The following is a 15046-nucleotide window of genomic DNA, read 5'->3' as shown; positions in this document are numbered from 1 at the left end:
ATTATGAAAGGTATTTGTTCTGACCACCACATAGGACAGCTCACTCAGCAGGACTCAAGTGTGATAAATGCCTTTGCCCCCAGGTGGCTGATTTCTGCAGTAGAATTAAGCATGGTAGACTCAAAGAAAAATAATGTGGAAGTTGGAGCAGAATATTTGGCATTGCAGAGTCCAAATAGCTATCTTTGGAGCTCTCTTTAGGATCTCTTGTCTTCTTAGAAGTTTACTTTTTCATGGAGAAAAACAAAACACTGTGATTGACTTCCCAGAACTGTCAGGATACAGGTGGCAGGCAGTGCACCATCTCCCAAACAGGCACAGAAGTGTTAAATGCAAATACAACCTCTGACACTAATTGAGGATTTTTCTTTGGTTCCCCACAAGCAAAATATATGTCTGAATCTGGTGACAGAATTGTTGTTCACCTTCAGTGTATGTATGTAGTGCAGAACCTGTTAAACTCTTTTCCAAGAGCAGTTCAGTTCATGTGTTTAAAATATACCATCCATCAGAAAGTATGTCAAAGGAAACTACCTTGTTACAGTGGAACCAAATAAAGATACTATCTGAAGCTTTCTTAGAATACTTCCTTCATTTCTTGCTCTTACTGCTTTTCATAACTTTGCATGTATGGTGAGAAGGGGAGAAAAGTAAGTCACATCCTTTTCACAACTGTTTCAAACTTGAGAAGTTTGTATTTGTAACCATTTGCAGGGATGGCTCCTATCGCAGCTTGTATTTTTGCTCTTGTATCTTCACCAAAAGAAATAAGAAGGCAAGTGGGGAAAACATTCTCCCACAAAATGCTTCTGAACATTTTGTGTGTAAGTCTGAATATTATTTATAGTATAAACCCAGAGAAACGGGCTTCTTGGACTGCCTGTATGGTGTTGCTAATGCTTGTCCCACTACCAGTTCTTAATGCAGTTGCTTTATGGATCAGATTATGTTTCATGATGTTGGGGGAAAAGAAGGTATTTTCATTTTTAAAATGTTTTTGTTATATGGTATTTTACTCTTTTAAATGTTATTTTTCTTCAACTTGAAGGTATTGTGGTTGTTCTGAAGTATAAACATTACAATTTGTTCCTAAAGCTGTGAAAGACTGCATTTGGTAATTAAATGAGCTGCTTGAGTTAGTATTGTACTTTTCAGCCTTTCACATTTAATTAACATTCAAGTGAGAATTATGAACAATTTATATCTGTCAGGAAAAGACAAGACGTAACAAATTGTCTCCGTGCAGATGTGAAATTGAGGCAACCTTAGAGAGACTAAAGAAACTGGAGCGTGATCTGAGCTTTAAAGAGCAGGAACTAAAGGAACGGGAGAGACGTTTGAAGATGTGGGAGCAGAAGTTAACTGAACAATCAAATACTCCTGTAAGTAGACAATAATTCAACTTTCATCTTGTGTCAGGAATATTGGAGCTTTGTCTATATAAATCTCAAGATATACCAAAGTAGTGCTCCTGTTTTTAGTTGTTCCTTCGGGCCAATTTTATTGCATTACTCCAGATAACAATTTATATTTTAATTTTATCTAATGCATTAGATACCACATATTACTGATAGTTCATATTGTGGCATTTCAAGTAGCGTCCCATTGTTTTATTTAGAATTCTCAGCTTTAAAAGTTGTTTACATTCAATAAATTCTTTTTTCAACTAGGAAGTTGTTGACTTTATAGAATGCAGGGTTTGGTCTTAAATGTAAGAATCATTTGTATCTTTCAGAAGGCAGGTTGTGAAACTTACGCAGATTTTTTTGATTCTGTTCTTTTTCTTTGAGAAGAAGCAAATCCCCATTCTGTGAAAAGGGGGTCAAAATTTGATGTATTTATTTAAGGTTTTGTTAATAATTATTGTTAACATAACTCTGACTGGCCAGTTACCAGCCAGTAGAATTCCCACATTTCTGTTAGTAAATTGAACAAAAAGCCTTCCTTGCATTATCTTGGATTTCTTAATGAAATACCATGCTCTTAAACCACTGATTGGCAGAGGGAGGACCACAGGGTTAGTGCATGGCGAGACATAATACAACAGAGTTGTTAAAAAAATACTGTGATACCTGCTTGTTTTTAGAGCACTAGCTAAAACAAATAACAAATTGAGATTGCAGTAGCGTTATGATTTTTCTTATGCACAATTTTATCCTACTTATAACCTTGATTCCAGCCAGACCCATTTACATATTACTTGTTTTTAAGACATAGCTTATTGCTGTTCTTTGAATGAAGTTGCATTTATGTTCCAGCTGCGAACATGCAGTAATGAAATCACAGAGAATAAATGTTTTCCTGTGTGCGGATTCTGTATGTTTTCAGTAGATGTCTGTATGCCTGCTTTAACACTTGCAAGATTCCAGTAACTGAGCTGTGGGCCATCCTCTATCCTGAGCACAGCATGAGACACAGCCTTAATGAGCAAACCTTTTCACCAGCAGGGCCCTAGGGTTTTTTATGCTGTACTTGCTTATGACTTGTACTTTTCACTTAGAGCTGGCATTGCTGCAAGAATAAAGCATTGTGCTAAGGCCTATTGTGCTAAGCATGAACTGTCTTTCTGCATAACATTAACCCAACTCTACTATTGCATATAAATGTAATTTCTTCTGTTAGAGAAATAGTTTGTTTTTTCCATACATTAAGTGAACTGTTACAGAGAATGTATTTTTTAAAAAGCCCTTTTATTGGAAAAAATTTGGCATTCTGGAAAAAAGAGGGTTTGTTCAAGGAGGATTGTTTTTTTTCTTAGAACTGGTTAAACATACAACTATATTGTAAATTCATAGCTGTAAATCATTTGCAAAATATCTTTGGGCATTCTGTTTGCAAACTGTAACCTTTGGTAGTCATGCATCTGTCTCCCTCCATTAGTTCAGACAGTGTCTGCTCAGCAGCATCAAACTAGAGGGTTACAACAGGGAGCTGCAGTGCTTGACTTTAAACTGTCTTGACTATAAAAGCAGGAGTAAAGATATGGTAACCAGACATATCTTAGAGTTCCCACGAGGTATAAACCTGGTTCTTAGCCAGCACTAGGCCTCGTTGTGTCTTAGCTGGTAGTCTTCTCCCTGCTCTGTGTTCTGCAGTCACCTCTTCACTTGGATCTGCAGCAAAGACCAGAGGCCAACAGTGGTGTGCAGGAGTGGAAACTTAAACCAAGTGACAGGGGAACAGCTAAGTTGTCTCTGCCACTTAATTCTCCAGTGTTGCAGGGTTGGTAAAAGCTTCATCCTGCAGGGTAGGTAACTATGAGTGGCAGGCTGCTCCTGCTCCAAAGAGTAAAGTGTAGCTTCACACATATCAGCATGAGGGAAGGATGAAGCCAATATTTAGAAATGCTTCTCTGCATTTCTCCCTGCTCTTGTTTTCATCCTATTTCTGCTGTATCTTATACAACAGACACACCTTTGAGTCTGATCTCTGCAAATTCCTTTGTGCACATATCCAAGAGCCTCTAGCACAAGAGAATCTGGAACATTTTGATGGAGTAAAATATATCCATATCTGCTGTGAAATGGGAGTCTTCTCTTGAAGGAAGATTTGACTTTACAAGGGTAGTGTATGTAGCTAAGATGAGCATCTTATTTAGAGGAAGACAGTGAGCAACACATGAAATACATATATCACTTGTGATGCCCTGTACTTGCACGTTGTCATTAAGAACCATGAAATTTAGAGAGATTGGTGGGTCCCAGCCATTTCTAAGAGTCTCTTCTGATAGTCATCATATGCAGTGTGTCATTATAGGGCCTGTCCTGTCCCAACAAACTCTTTAAATTCTCCAGATAACTAGATGGCAAAATATGGAGGAAGTAAAGCGATTATGACTTGCAAGATGAGCCATTCACAGCTTACCCACTCTCAGACATTGAACAGTCAATGACCTAAAAAGGTGTTTTAGTGGAAAGCTGATTTGCAGCTTTGTTGATTTTTGTAGGGAATTCTTCCCATATGTCAGGGGATGTTCTGTGGATCTAAAATGACTGTAACTACCTGGGAATGAAGCGTGTGTGCTGTGTACTAGGTCTTGTTTTTAAAAGATTCCTTCTTTTTATCAGGAAGAGCTTTTGCTAATCCTTGATCCAGCTAGCATGCTGTTGATGGTGTAACTGGGGGTTTTTGTACAGCCAGGTGTGCAGAGGCTTAGCTGCAGGTTCTTTCATCACATAGCGATAGGATTTATGAAGAGTACTTACGGCACCCCGTCATCCCAACTTCTTAGTTTTATTTTGGTTTCTTTAACCCTGATCACTAACTTTACTTAACCACAAATAGTAAGTCTGTGTAAGCAGGGAAAGCTCAAGTGAAACAGAAGACAGATACTGTCTTTTTTAATGATAGAAAATTAGTCAATGTAAGTGGTTTTACCAAGAAATGGTCACTCTTTGAGCAACCCTGGCTGTGAAGCCTCTTACCAAGGCATCACCATAATCACCTCTGTAACCTGTTGTGATCAACTGCCATTGACTCTTCAGTCAGTTTTCTGATTAGGTTAAAATACATATGAAATACATATGAAAACTCATGAATTTTGGATAGGTAGTTTTACAAATGCTTTGGAAAGAAAGGCTAGTGCTGGTGTTTATGCACAGCTCCTTTGCTGTTGTTTTAGTAGTGTCTCAGTTTACACCCCATGACAAGTAGGTTTAATTTAGGGTGAAATTCCTGGGTTTTATTCCCTGTGAAACAGGCAGATATGTCACAGAGGTTACTAGCCTGGCCACTCTGAAGAGGCATTAATCATTTACCTGAAGAGGGCATATTTCATTTGTTGCTACAAACAGACTGGGTCAGGAGAATGTTATTGTCTGTAGGTGAAGATTAGCAGAAATTTAATATGATGTACAACCAATTTACAGATGTCTCTTGATACCACTAAATTAAAAAAAAAAAAAAAAAAAAAAAAAAAGGAAAAAAAAAAAGGCTGAAGAAACTGACAAGTTGACCCAAACCACTCCCTCTTCCCCTGCCTGCTTGTCCCTGGGATGGCTTCTGAAGGCATGGTGCTGGTGCAGGCTGGAGGCCAATTCTCCTGTCCTTTGCATTGGTGAGAGACTCACTTCTGTTTGTGGCTGTTGCAGGGTGACCCTTTTATCTCCTTTTGAGCATAAACCAGTCTGCTGCTGCTTTCATTTCTGATATTTAGGGGCTGCTGCTTCTGCATCAAATTGCAGATCTTGTTTGGATTCTCTGGTCTTTACCTGATTTATTCTTCAATCCTGAAAGGTTGAATTAAGCAACTCCAATTGCCTTAGAACCAGTGCACCTGTTTGGGAAATGTCATAGTCTGTTTTGTGCTGTACAAAATGAAGGATTGAAGAGTGTGAACCTTCTTTTGTCATGAAAGCTCTGTTGCCTGTGGTTCTTGCCATGCCACTCAGTGATTTTGCACTTTGGTTTAAGAACAATGACCCCAGAAGGACTCTATCTGTTTTAATGAATTCTTACTTGACCTCCATGTTAAGATTCACTAATCGTATGCTTTCTGTTGATTGCTGACTAATCTGGTGGTGTCTTTTTCCTTGATTTTTAAATTGGTTCTAACTTTCACTTTTGCTCTGTCCTTTCCTCCTTTAAATAGTTTTTCTTACCTCTTGCTGCAAGAATGTCTCAGGAGTCTTACTTTGAATCTAAAACAGAGGAGTCAAACAGTGCAGAGATGTCATGTCAGATCACAGCAACAAGTAACGGGGAGGTAGCTGGCATGAACCAAAGTCTGAAGGCCTTGATGATGACGGGCTTTGGGGATATCTTCTCTCTGAACCAAGCAGGATCTGTCCTGCATTCTGGAATGCAGATAAACATGCAAGCCAAAAAGAATTCTTCTAAAACCACCTCTATGAGAAAAGGGAAGAAAATCAACATGGCTTTGGGTTTCAGTGAATTCGACTGGTCAGATGACGATGATGATGATGATGATTTTGATGACACAGATGATAGCAGCGAATGAAATAAGTTGTAGAATTAACCCTGAAATCGTTTTAGCAAAGCAAAACAATAAAGTTTTAGAACAAGAATCCTGTCAGTTTGGTCTGTTTAAATCCTGTAAAAGAACAAAAAACAAACAACAATGCTATTTACCAGGATGAGCATATTTGTATGTAGAAAGATATGTTTTTGTTTTGATTGTGCCGACTTACTTCTACTTTGATGAAATTTGGAACTAAACTTTCCCAGCTAATTGAGATTATTAATTACTATTTTATGATTCTATCTATAATTCCTAGTGCCTGATTACAGAAACTATGGCTTGATAAATTTAAGATCTGGAAACACTGGGAGAAACTTCAATGCCATTAATGTACTTCAAATTTTTCTTTTGTGTCTTTTGTCATTTCCCTTACCCCCTTAATTGTAAGTCACATGAATATGCTTGTACTTCCAAATTTGCTATTCTCTACATCCATTCTTTCTTACTGTTGTAGTGAAGAGGTTTGCTGTGTTTCTAATTTACAGCCTTTTTCAAGGCAACATTGTGGGAAGTCATGTATAGGTTTCCAGGAAGAGAGAAGTTGGGGATGGGGGGGAAGGGAGGGGTTGGTTAAAGATATAATTTAAAAACTGAATAGCAGCAGAACCCAGATAATCCCTATTAGTAGATGATTTGTATAAATGTTCTTTTTTTCCTCCCTCACGTGTATGTGCATGTGTATATAATTGACTCTCCCAAAGTAAACTGCAATCAGACCTCTGCATCTATTATCAGATATTGTGATCTAGAAGCTAATTTTCAGTTATGTTGATGTGAATCCATGAAGCCTCATTAACTTTGATGGACTTATTCTTGTACCTGAGAGCAAAAATCGGTGTTTGTAAATTTTGATTGTTGTATGTGCTAAACAGCGTGTGCCATCCTTAGGAAAGGACAAAGAGAAGCTACTGTGACATTTCAGCTTGGGCCCTACTCCTGTGGCTTGTGGAAATTCTACATAGTAAAATCTGGCGGTAATGTCAGGAATATTTACTAGTCTCTGCATAACTATTTTTTGCAGCTACAGTACTTTTAAAGTATTGTCACTGCTGTTACAGCTTACCATAAAATTCAGTGTGTAACAATCTGGTGCAATAATTACCTGCCAGGCACTTACATTGAGAGCAGTGAGGATGTTTCTCCTGATGACCCCTTTAGTGGTGATGCAGAAGGAGGGAGGGAAACCAGTGCGAACACAGATGCAGGTTAGAAAGGAAAATGTTGTAAAATATTTGCCAAGGAAGAAGGGCAGCATTTCAAAAGAAAAATGTTACTGTGTAGTTCAGCAGTAGTGGGAATAAGCCATCAAAATTCCATTCTCAATTACTGGAAGGATTTCTTTTATAAAACTTCTGTTTTTGAGTGGCTTCTTTAATTATAGACTTGCCTGTTACATAGCTCTAACCTACATATTATGGTGTTGTGTGGATAGCTTAGAGAAAAATGGATACATTAGATAACAGCAGGCCTGAAATCATTACCTGTTCACTCAACAAAACAAAGTGGGCCCCTCTTTGGGTTGTGAGAAAGAATTGTTTTATCTTTAAGTGTCTGCACTGATCTGGTCACCTGCAAGGCACAAGTGCTGCACTTCAAGCTGGCCTACTCCATTCTGTTTGCACAGGATTAGACCCACCTGAGATGTGTGGTTCCTGCAGGATGTCATTTAACCTTCTTCCAAACACTCCCAGATCTCTTGACTTGAACCTAACCCTCTTGTATCTGGAAGCTTTTCTCATTATGAAATTATCATTTAAGTGATGCAGTAGATGTCCAAAGTATCCCAAGGAGAAACTTCTTTGGCTCAGGTGGAGAAGGCTTCTTAGGTCCATCAAAGCAACCCTATTTTAGGGAGAAAAAGAGACTTGGAAGGGTAAATAATGAAATGGAAATAAGATCAAATAGTCTTTTCCAGTGTAGATTTGTACTATTTTTGTAAGTCTATGTCTGCTAACACCTACAGCAATGATACTATTTTTGTAATGCCACTTTGCACTCAGCAAAATTTGATGGATTTGTGTAATGTAATGTGTGCACTTTAGGTCTTAAGATATGTATCATTGTGCATAGATTACTGTACCACATAAACAGTGTAGGGTTGTACAACTGAAAGCAAAATTTGGTTCAGTACATTTTGAATTCAAAAACTCTGAAAAATCTGTTCCTATCATTGATATTTTGCACTTTTTTGGTGTTTGACAATCTTGGAGCACTTCATGCACATTTCTGTTTGTGTGGATTTTAACTGAATTTGTAAATTCACTCCTTAATCTTTACAGAAATAAAAATAGTTTTAAGTAGTATGACACAGATTTTTGTAGTTACAACATCACAAGGTTTAAGTCTGTCTTCAAGGTTTTGTGCTTACCCAGGGATGTGACTTATATCAGCAAATACCATCAGAATGTGGTAACGTGCTTGTAGGAATTTCTATTATCTACTTATTTCAGTACTTTTTAATGAAGCAAGATGGATTTTTTTTTCCCCTTCGGCTTTTTTCCCCGTGTTGTTTCTCAAAGCAAATTAAACTGTATTAAGGGAAAAGTTAAGCTCTTTTAAAACTTCCCGTGCATTTAAAGTAGCAAAGGTGACCTCTGAATTGTAGATAAGGTGATAATGTGACAAGCTCTTCTGATGCAGTTGAGATAGTGTTACACTTAGGATATTGGCTATGCTTACTAAAAAAACAGTGGTATTATTTGCATTTTTACTCACCTGTGATAGTTTCACACCAGGTGTCTCCAGTTTACAAGCCACTTATCATATGTAAGAATCAATGTGCTGTTTCTGCCTCTGAAATAATACTCAATAGATTAAGGTGTAGAAAATGGTGGGGCATTGGAGGAGGTCAGACTATTTAATCTTCCACACCTGATTTTGTTCTGCAGTGTATCCCAGTCCATCTTCTGCCTGTCTCATCCCCAGGTTATACAAATCTCCACACCAGTCCACAGCCACGTAGTGTGTCAGCTTATGAAAGCATTAACCAAACCCAGAAGGCATTTCTGTTGCTGCTCTGGGCCAAAGCCAGAACAAACCACTAAAAGCCTTCCTGTGCCTTGTACACCTCTCAGCTCATTAGACCCTGCCAGGCCTTTTGGGTTCCCAGTTTCCCCTGTCTTCCATAAAGCCTGAAGGTATTTCTAGTAAAATTATATCGCTGCATTTGATGGAGAGGAAAGGTAAGAACCAGGCCTGAACTTGGCGTTTTTACCAGGCTGCTGTATTAAAACATTAACTTAAGTGGGTAAGTGGCCTCAGAGAAGAATGAGGAGGATCGATTTTTGGCTTGCTTAATGGTCAGCTGGGACCAAGACAGGTCTTTCTTTTCCTTCAGCAGTGGTGAAAAAAAAATGGAAATGAGACTTAATGAAGGAAAACTTTTGATCTAGTCATTTTTGTGACGATGACATCACTAATTTCTTGGAGTAGCAAGTGCCTTAAGGTATGGTGTGCTCCCTGACAGGGAGCTTGTCCCCTCTGGATGGGAAGGGCTTTCTGGAGGTGAGGTCTGGCACGGCCTCTTGTCATAGTCATGTTCATGGCTCGTCATTTGCTTATCATTCCAGAGGTTTTCTTAGATGTTGATTCCCTTTCCTTCTGGGTTTTAAAGTGTTTGTTCTGAGTTAAGTATCTGATGCAGTAATGATGGGTGTGGCTCTCAGCAGTAGCAATAGATCTGTAGTGTGCATATAGCTGTTAAGTACTGAGCACTGTGCGTCTTTAGTGCTGTACTTCCTTTATCTGTAATCAGGCAGCTTTTACAGGTTTTTAATAAGACCTCTTGACTTGACAGAGGTTTTAACTACAGTCCTAGGTAGAATGTTCATGTAGAAAAAGTAAATTCATTTAGTAATTTTCACAGCCCTTAAAATGCACTGGTAGGAATCTGGAGGAGAGACCTTTCCCCTTTCCCCCAGGCTTCAACTTAGTGTACACTGTAAAATCTGCACAGAGATTTCTGATGTGTGAAGATTTAATTTTAAAACTGTAGAACCAACAACTTTCTTTTAACATTTTATATTGTGTGCTAAATACTCATATGCCTTTTAAAGTCAGTTATAGTCCACTGCATTTCTTGCTTTTGCACTACTGAAGAAGTTTTGTACTGAATAGTATGAGTCTATGCTATTTACACTTCAGGTTTGAACTGATGGAATTCGAACAGAAAATATTTTCACAGTGTTAGAAAACTTCATTTTCCCTTCTGAAAAAGCAAAGCTGAGTGCAATGCCTATGCCAAGACTCTTGTGCTGTAAACTGAATATATCATTTGTGTGGAACATGCAATGTTACACTTCTGTGTGGTAAAATCTTGCAGTGTCAGTTATCCTCTTTATTGCACTTGACATACCATGTCTTGTTTTATTCCCACTGTGGATTCGATTTTCCAGTGTAAAACCAAAGCAAACAAACAAAAAGCAATCATACAATGTATTCAATTTCCTTGATTGGTGTCATAAACTTTCTTTTGGTGTGAACTTTTCCCTTGCTTCTCTTTTGTTCCAAACTTCTATTTTGCAATAAACATTTTGACAGTAAATTTTATGCATTTGTGTCACTGTGTAAAACACCGGTATTCCATGAGGCTCCCTATTGTCTGTTGGTTTAAGCCACTTTTTTGTATTACTAACTGTGTGACATTTCTCCTTTATTCTCCCATTAAAAAAAATAATAATACAAAACTGTTCTGCCACTGTTATATTTAAACATGAAGAAAGCTGAAAAAACCCACTGTACATGTAAAATTGGACTCTTGCAGTAAATTTTTCAGCTGTACAAATTATTATTCCAGGCTCCTGCTGCAGCAGCAGTCAGTTTGACTATAAGTACTCACAGAGACACAGCTCATGGCCTCCTGAGGGTGTTCACGATTGCCACTTGCCCTTCCTTGTGCTTAAGTGTTGCCCCCTGCAGTGCTTTTGCCCCACAGCACTCTGCCCAGGCTGTGGGTCACTGTTAGTGTGCAGCTGGAGGTGCTGGGGCGAGGGGCTGCCTAGGGGACATGCTTGGCCTGTGGGTGGGTCTGGGGAGCCTGGGGGTGGCAGGGCTCTCTGAAGGAGGTGACAAAGCCATGGTTGCTTATGGGTAACAAAGCTGAGTCTCTCATAAATCCCTGTTAGCTACAGCAAAAGAGTTTACAATTACATCATGATATTGAGCTTTTAAGGAGACGCTGACTGTCCAAATACAGTTCTACAATTAATGCTAACCCTTTGGATAAAAATGCCAGGAAAGTGGCACTTGGGATACCCTATACTTGAATGAGTAAAGTGGCAATCACTATATCTTCTCCTCTGTCAGTTTTCAAATCATCCCAGAATTTTTTTAATGCAGCCATTCCTCCATGGTTTCCTAGTACTTCAAGAACTAGCATCACCTTGTATCCAAAAAAGTGGAGGAGGAGGCTGGGAAGCGCTGCACTCCTCCAGCCCTGCGGAAGTGGTTAAAGGCAGTGGCAGAAACCAAGAGAGAATTATCTGTACATGGGTGGGAAGACAGTCTGCAGTGGCTGGACTCCAAATTCTGGTTTTGCTGCTTTCCAGTGAAAGTTTTCCTTCCTTTTGCAGAAATACCCACGATTTGAGAGGGAGTCATAATCCCAGCATTATTTTCGTTGCAGAAATCAAGTGATACCAATCCATAGCAAAAGCCTTCCTGTATTGTCAGAACGAAGAGAAGAGGCAGATAGAGTCCCTTGCCATCAGATGGTTTGCTTTTGCATCCTAGGTTGTTTTTGTTGGAGATCTGCTGGTGATTTTATCTGCAGAGAGGGACAGGATCGATTTAACACTGCCAACACTATTGGAGCCAGCCCACAATCAGTGTGAACCAGTGGTTTAGTACATCAATATGAGTTGCAGCCTAAGTCCTGCACTTTGCAGGGGAAAAGGAACAGAATAGTATCAGCCAACAGAGTAAAATTTGGGTGGAGGGGAGAAAAATGGTCAGATGGTTTTCTTTTCAATTCGTATCTCTTACACAGTTGCTGCCCTCCTTTGATATTTGTGCATGGACCGAAGATGATGTGGTGAGTATTTTGTGTTAATGTGGCCAGGGTTGTGTTGCTGGAACTCTAACAAGTTACAGTGGGTGTGGTGGGAGGGAAGGCTGGATATTGTTTGGTGAAACTTGTATCCCTTGAAAATGATCAGGAGAAAATTAAGGATATGAGTTACCTTCATAAAACAGCTACATTCTCCAGTGTCCAAAAAACAGTGGGAGCTGGGAACTGATAGCAGCCAGGAAGGCATTCCTGGGTCCTCGTTTAAGGAATGTGGAAGTGCCCAATGATCCGACCCTGGACAGAACAAAATTAATTCAAAGGTTTTATCCCACTTGTGCCACCTGGATGGCAATTAACTGAAAAAAAGTTTAGGGCTTTTTAGGGGGTGTAGAATGTCTCTATCATATAAAATAGTGGCATTCAGTATTTTCTACATTTTTATTCAGTTGAAAGGCTAAACAAGACACATCAGTGATTTATCTCTGGCTTAGTGATATGTCAAAATGATTTTGATGTTCTGTCAAGCACTCCCTTTGTGTGTTGTGCATCATGGTGTTGTTTGGGTGACATTTACCAAAGGACTGTCTGGAAAGCCAGTGCAAAAACCATAAAATCCCTGGTTCCTTCACTTCAGCCCTTTTAGCACATGACATTTCTCAGCTTTGGCTTCAATCGTTTCAGTTCTTCATGGCAGTAAACTGAGAAAGGTGGCTTCAAAATGGAAGGCAGTTTGGAAAAGCTAAATAGAAGTATTCACTTGCATTGGTGAATCTTGAGTAATTTATCCCAAAGTGAGAATTACTTTTAAATTTTGTTTTAAAAATTATAATTACTTGTGAACTCCAAATAACTGTAATACAAGATTTTGATGATTTGAACTTCAAGTTTGGTTCCTCTTTTTTGCAGTTTTTCTGGATGCAGCAACTTACTAGAAAAGGTAAAAGCTATTCATATGTAATTTCATATTCACATTTATGAATTAATATACATTTGTTCACTTTTCCCCCCTCCAATCAAGTGCCATGTGGATTTCTGAATAACCTCTTTTATCTTAAGGCGATACTTCTGGTGAAATGAGTATCTATGCTAGCTTGTTTAAGGAACATCATATCACTGGGAAGCAATTGCTTCTTCTAGAAGAAGAGGATTTAAAGGACATGGGAATTGTTTCCAGAGGACACATCATCCATTTAAAGGTATTATCAGGGTATATTGAATGTTGCAGTAGTGTATTATGGAGTCTATAGGGTTTCAGTAGTGTTAGCAACAAAAAAAGTGACAGAGCTAAATAGAGAACATATTTGGTATCTAAAATAAACAGAATTATAGCTTCATATGGATATGAGCATTTTATGAGGCATGAAAATGTGCTGTTGTCTTTATACTCCTCTTTAATTCTTGATTTTCTTGTGAGCTGAATGGCAGTACTGCTCCAGATTCATCTAGGAGGACCATTCTCCCAGCAGAAGAGTGTGGGAATCTTCAGAGAGAGCTCTCTTTATCTGGAAGAGAAACAGATAAAATACAGTTTATTGAACTGAAATCTCAGCTTCTCAACTTCCACATCTAATTTATAGCATAAAGTATATTTAGACTAAGAAAACTCAGTTGGACAACTTTAAAGCTGATTGACAGACATGTTTCTTTGCTCTTAGAACTTTGCTTTAAAACAGTATTTTAAATATCTAATGCTTGTAACAAATTAAGAAAATCAAGGTCTGGAAAATGTGATCACGACAGCAGTAATGGTATTAGTACTGTAGCCACAGGAGAGAGTTCAGTTTTCTGGCAGCCAGCTTTGGAAAAGGATTCTATAAAAGAAACACCTATAATTCTGTTAGGTCTCAATCATTTTACATCACAATTTGCTAGTAAAGAGATACTTGTATTGTAATTGCTAGTCCTGAAAATTTAGCTTTGTAAGATTTATTCCCCTTTTGCTCATCAGCCATTTTTTTCCATGCCCACACACCATTACTGATATATTTAATTTACATTTCCTACAGGGAAAATTATTGAAACTTAATAAAGTCAATAATGTCCAAAATGAAAGATCTCAGCTTCCTGGGTTGATTTGAGCATAAATAAAAACAACAAAAACAAGTCCCTGAACGTCTCTTTCTCTGATTAAGATCTGACTTTGAACCCAAACCAGGGCCAATCTACCACAACAATTTCCAGAACAGGGCTATATTTTAAACTCTTCTCACATGCCCTAATGTATCCACAGTAGAAAATAGCGGGCACGTGGGGCTGTGCTGTTTTTCATGCTGGTATTTGCAGGATGAGTTACTAAATAACTGCCATCCGGTTTTATTGATTTTTTTTTCCTAGACTGCTATTGAGAAGTTAACCCATGACTACCTAAATCTGTTTCATTTTCCACCATTAATTAAGGTAAGTCTCACTGTTTATACAAGATGTGTTTCTCGTGCTGGTATGAATATTTCACTGTTCTCATGTCTCAACTTTTCCCCCATTCAGGGGAGGATAAGGCTGCAGTTCCTACAGAGGGTTGTAACAAATGCAGAAGATAAGCAACAGCAATGGGTCACATCAGAACAAATAATAGAAAAATAGAAGTTGTTTTCAAGGTGGTTCTAAGTTTATATCATGGTGCCGGTAGAATTAAGTTAAATGGCAACTGGCTGCAATTTGTTTGCTGTCATTAATTAGAAACTACTTTGAAGAGCCATTCCTCAAACTGCTGCCACCAGCTGGTCACCACTGAAGAACAGCAGACTCCTGGCCCAGAATAAGCCCATCATTCCCCAGTTTGCTAATGTTATAGGAGAGAAGGATGATTTAGTGTCTTGTCACCCTTGTGTTAACCAATTAGTTTTCTGATATCAGTAATAAGACCCATGCAAAAGGAAGAGAGTGTTTGGAACCTTGGTGTTGCTAGAGCAGATATTTGCCTTAGTTAATTTGGTGAGCTAATCAAGGAATGCTAGACCCCCCAAACCCTGAAGTAGCTTTTTTATTCATTATTTATTGCACAGCTATAGAGTGAAATCCACATAAAGCAAATTTGCATATAGCAAAACTGTGTTCCCTGG

General features: G+C 38.5%; 1 protein-coding gene across 2 annotated transcripts in view; it reads left to right on the top strand.

Annotated features, from left to right (window-relative positions):
• MAP3K20 (mitogen-activated protein kinase kinase kinase 20) overlaps window positions 1-15046 on the top strand; it is an 89023-nt gene that overhangs the window by 55501 nt on the left and 18476 nt on the right. The window contains exons 11-15 of one of the 2 annotated variants that reach the window (XM_056495927.1): window positions 1247-1382; window positions 11967-12011; window positions 12894-12924; window positions 13044-13183; window positions 14322-14384. In XM_056495927.1, the coding sequence (XP_056351902.1) occupies window positions 1247-1382; window positions 11967-12011; window positions 12894-12924; window positions 13044-13183; window positions 14322-14384 (415 nt within the window). Of the gene's footprint in view, window positions 1-1246; window positions 1383-5590; window positions 10529-11966; window positions 12012-12893; window positions 12925-13043; window positions 13184-14321; window positions 14385-15046 lie in introns of those variants that run through there. The other variant, XM_056495928.1, reaches the window with a different exon arrangement.

Source organism: Oenanthe melanoleuca, chromosome 7, assembly GCF_029582105.1.
Source record: "Oenanthe melanoleuca isolate GR-GAL-2019-014 chromosome 7, OMel1.0, whole genome shotgun sequence".
NCBI lineage: Eukaryota > Metazoa > Chordata > Aves > Passeriformes > Muscicapidae > Oenanthe > Oenanthe melanoleuca.
This window is presented reverse-complemented; position numbering and strand designations above follow the sequence as displayed.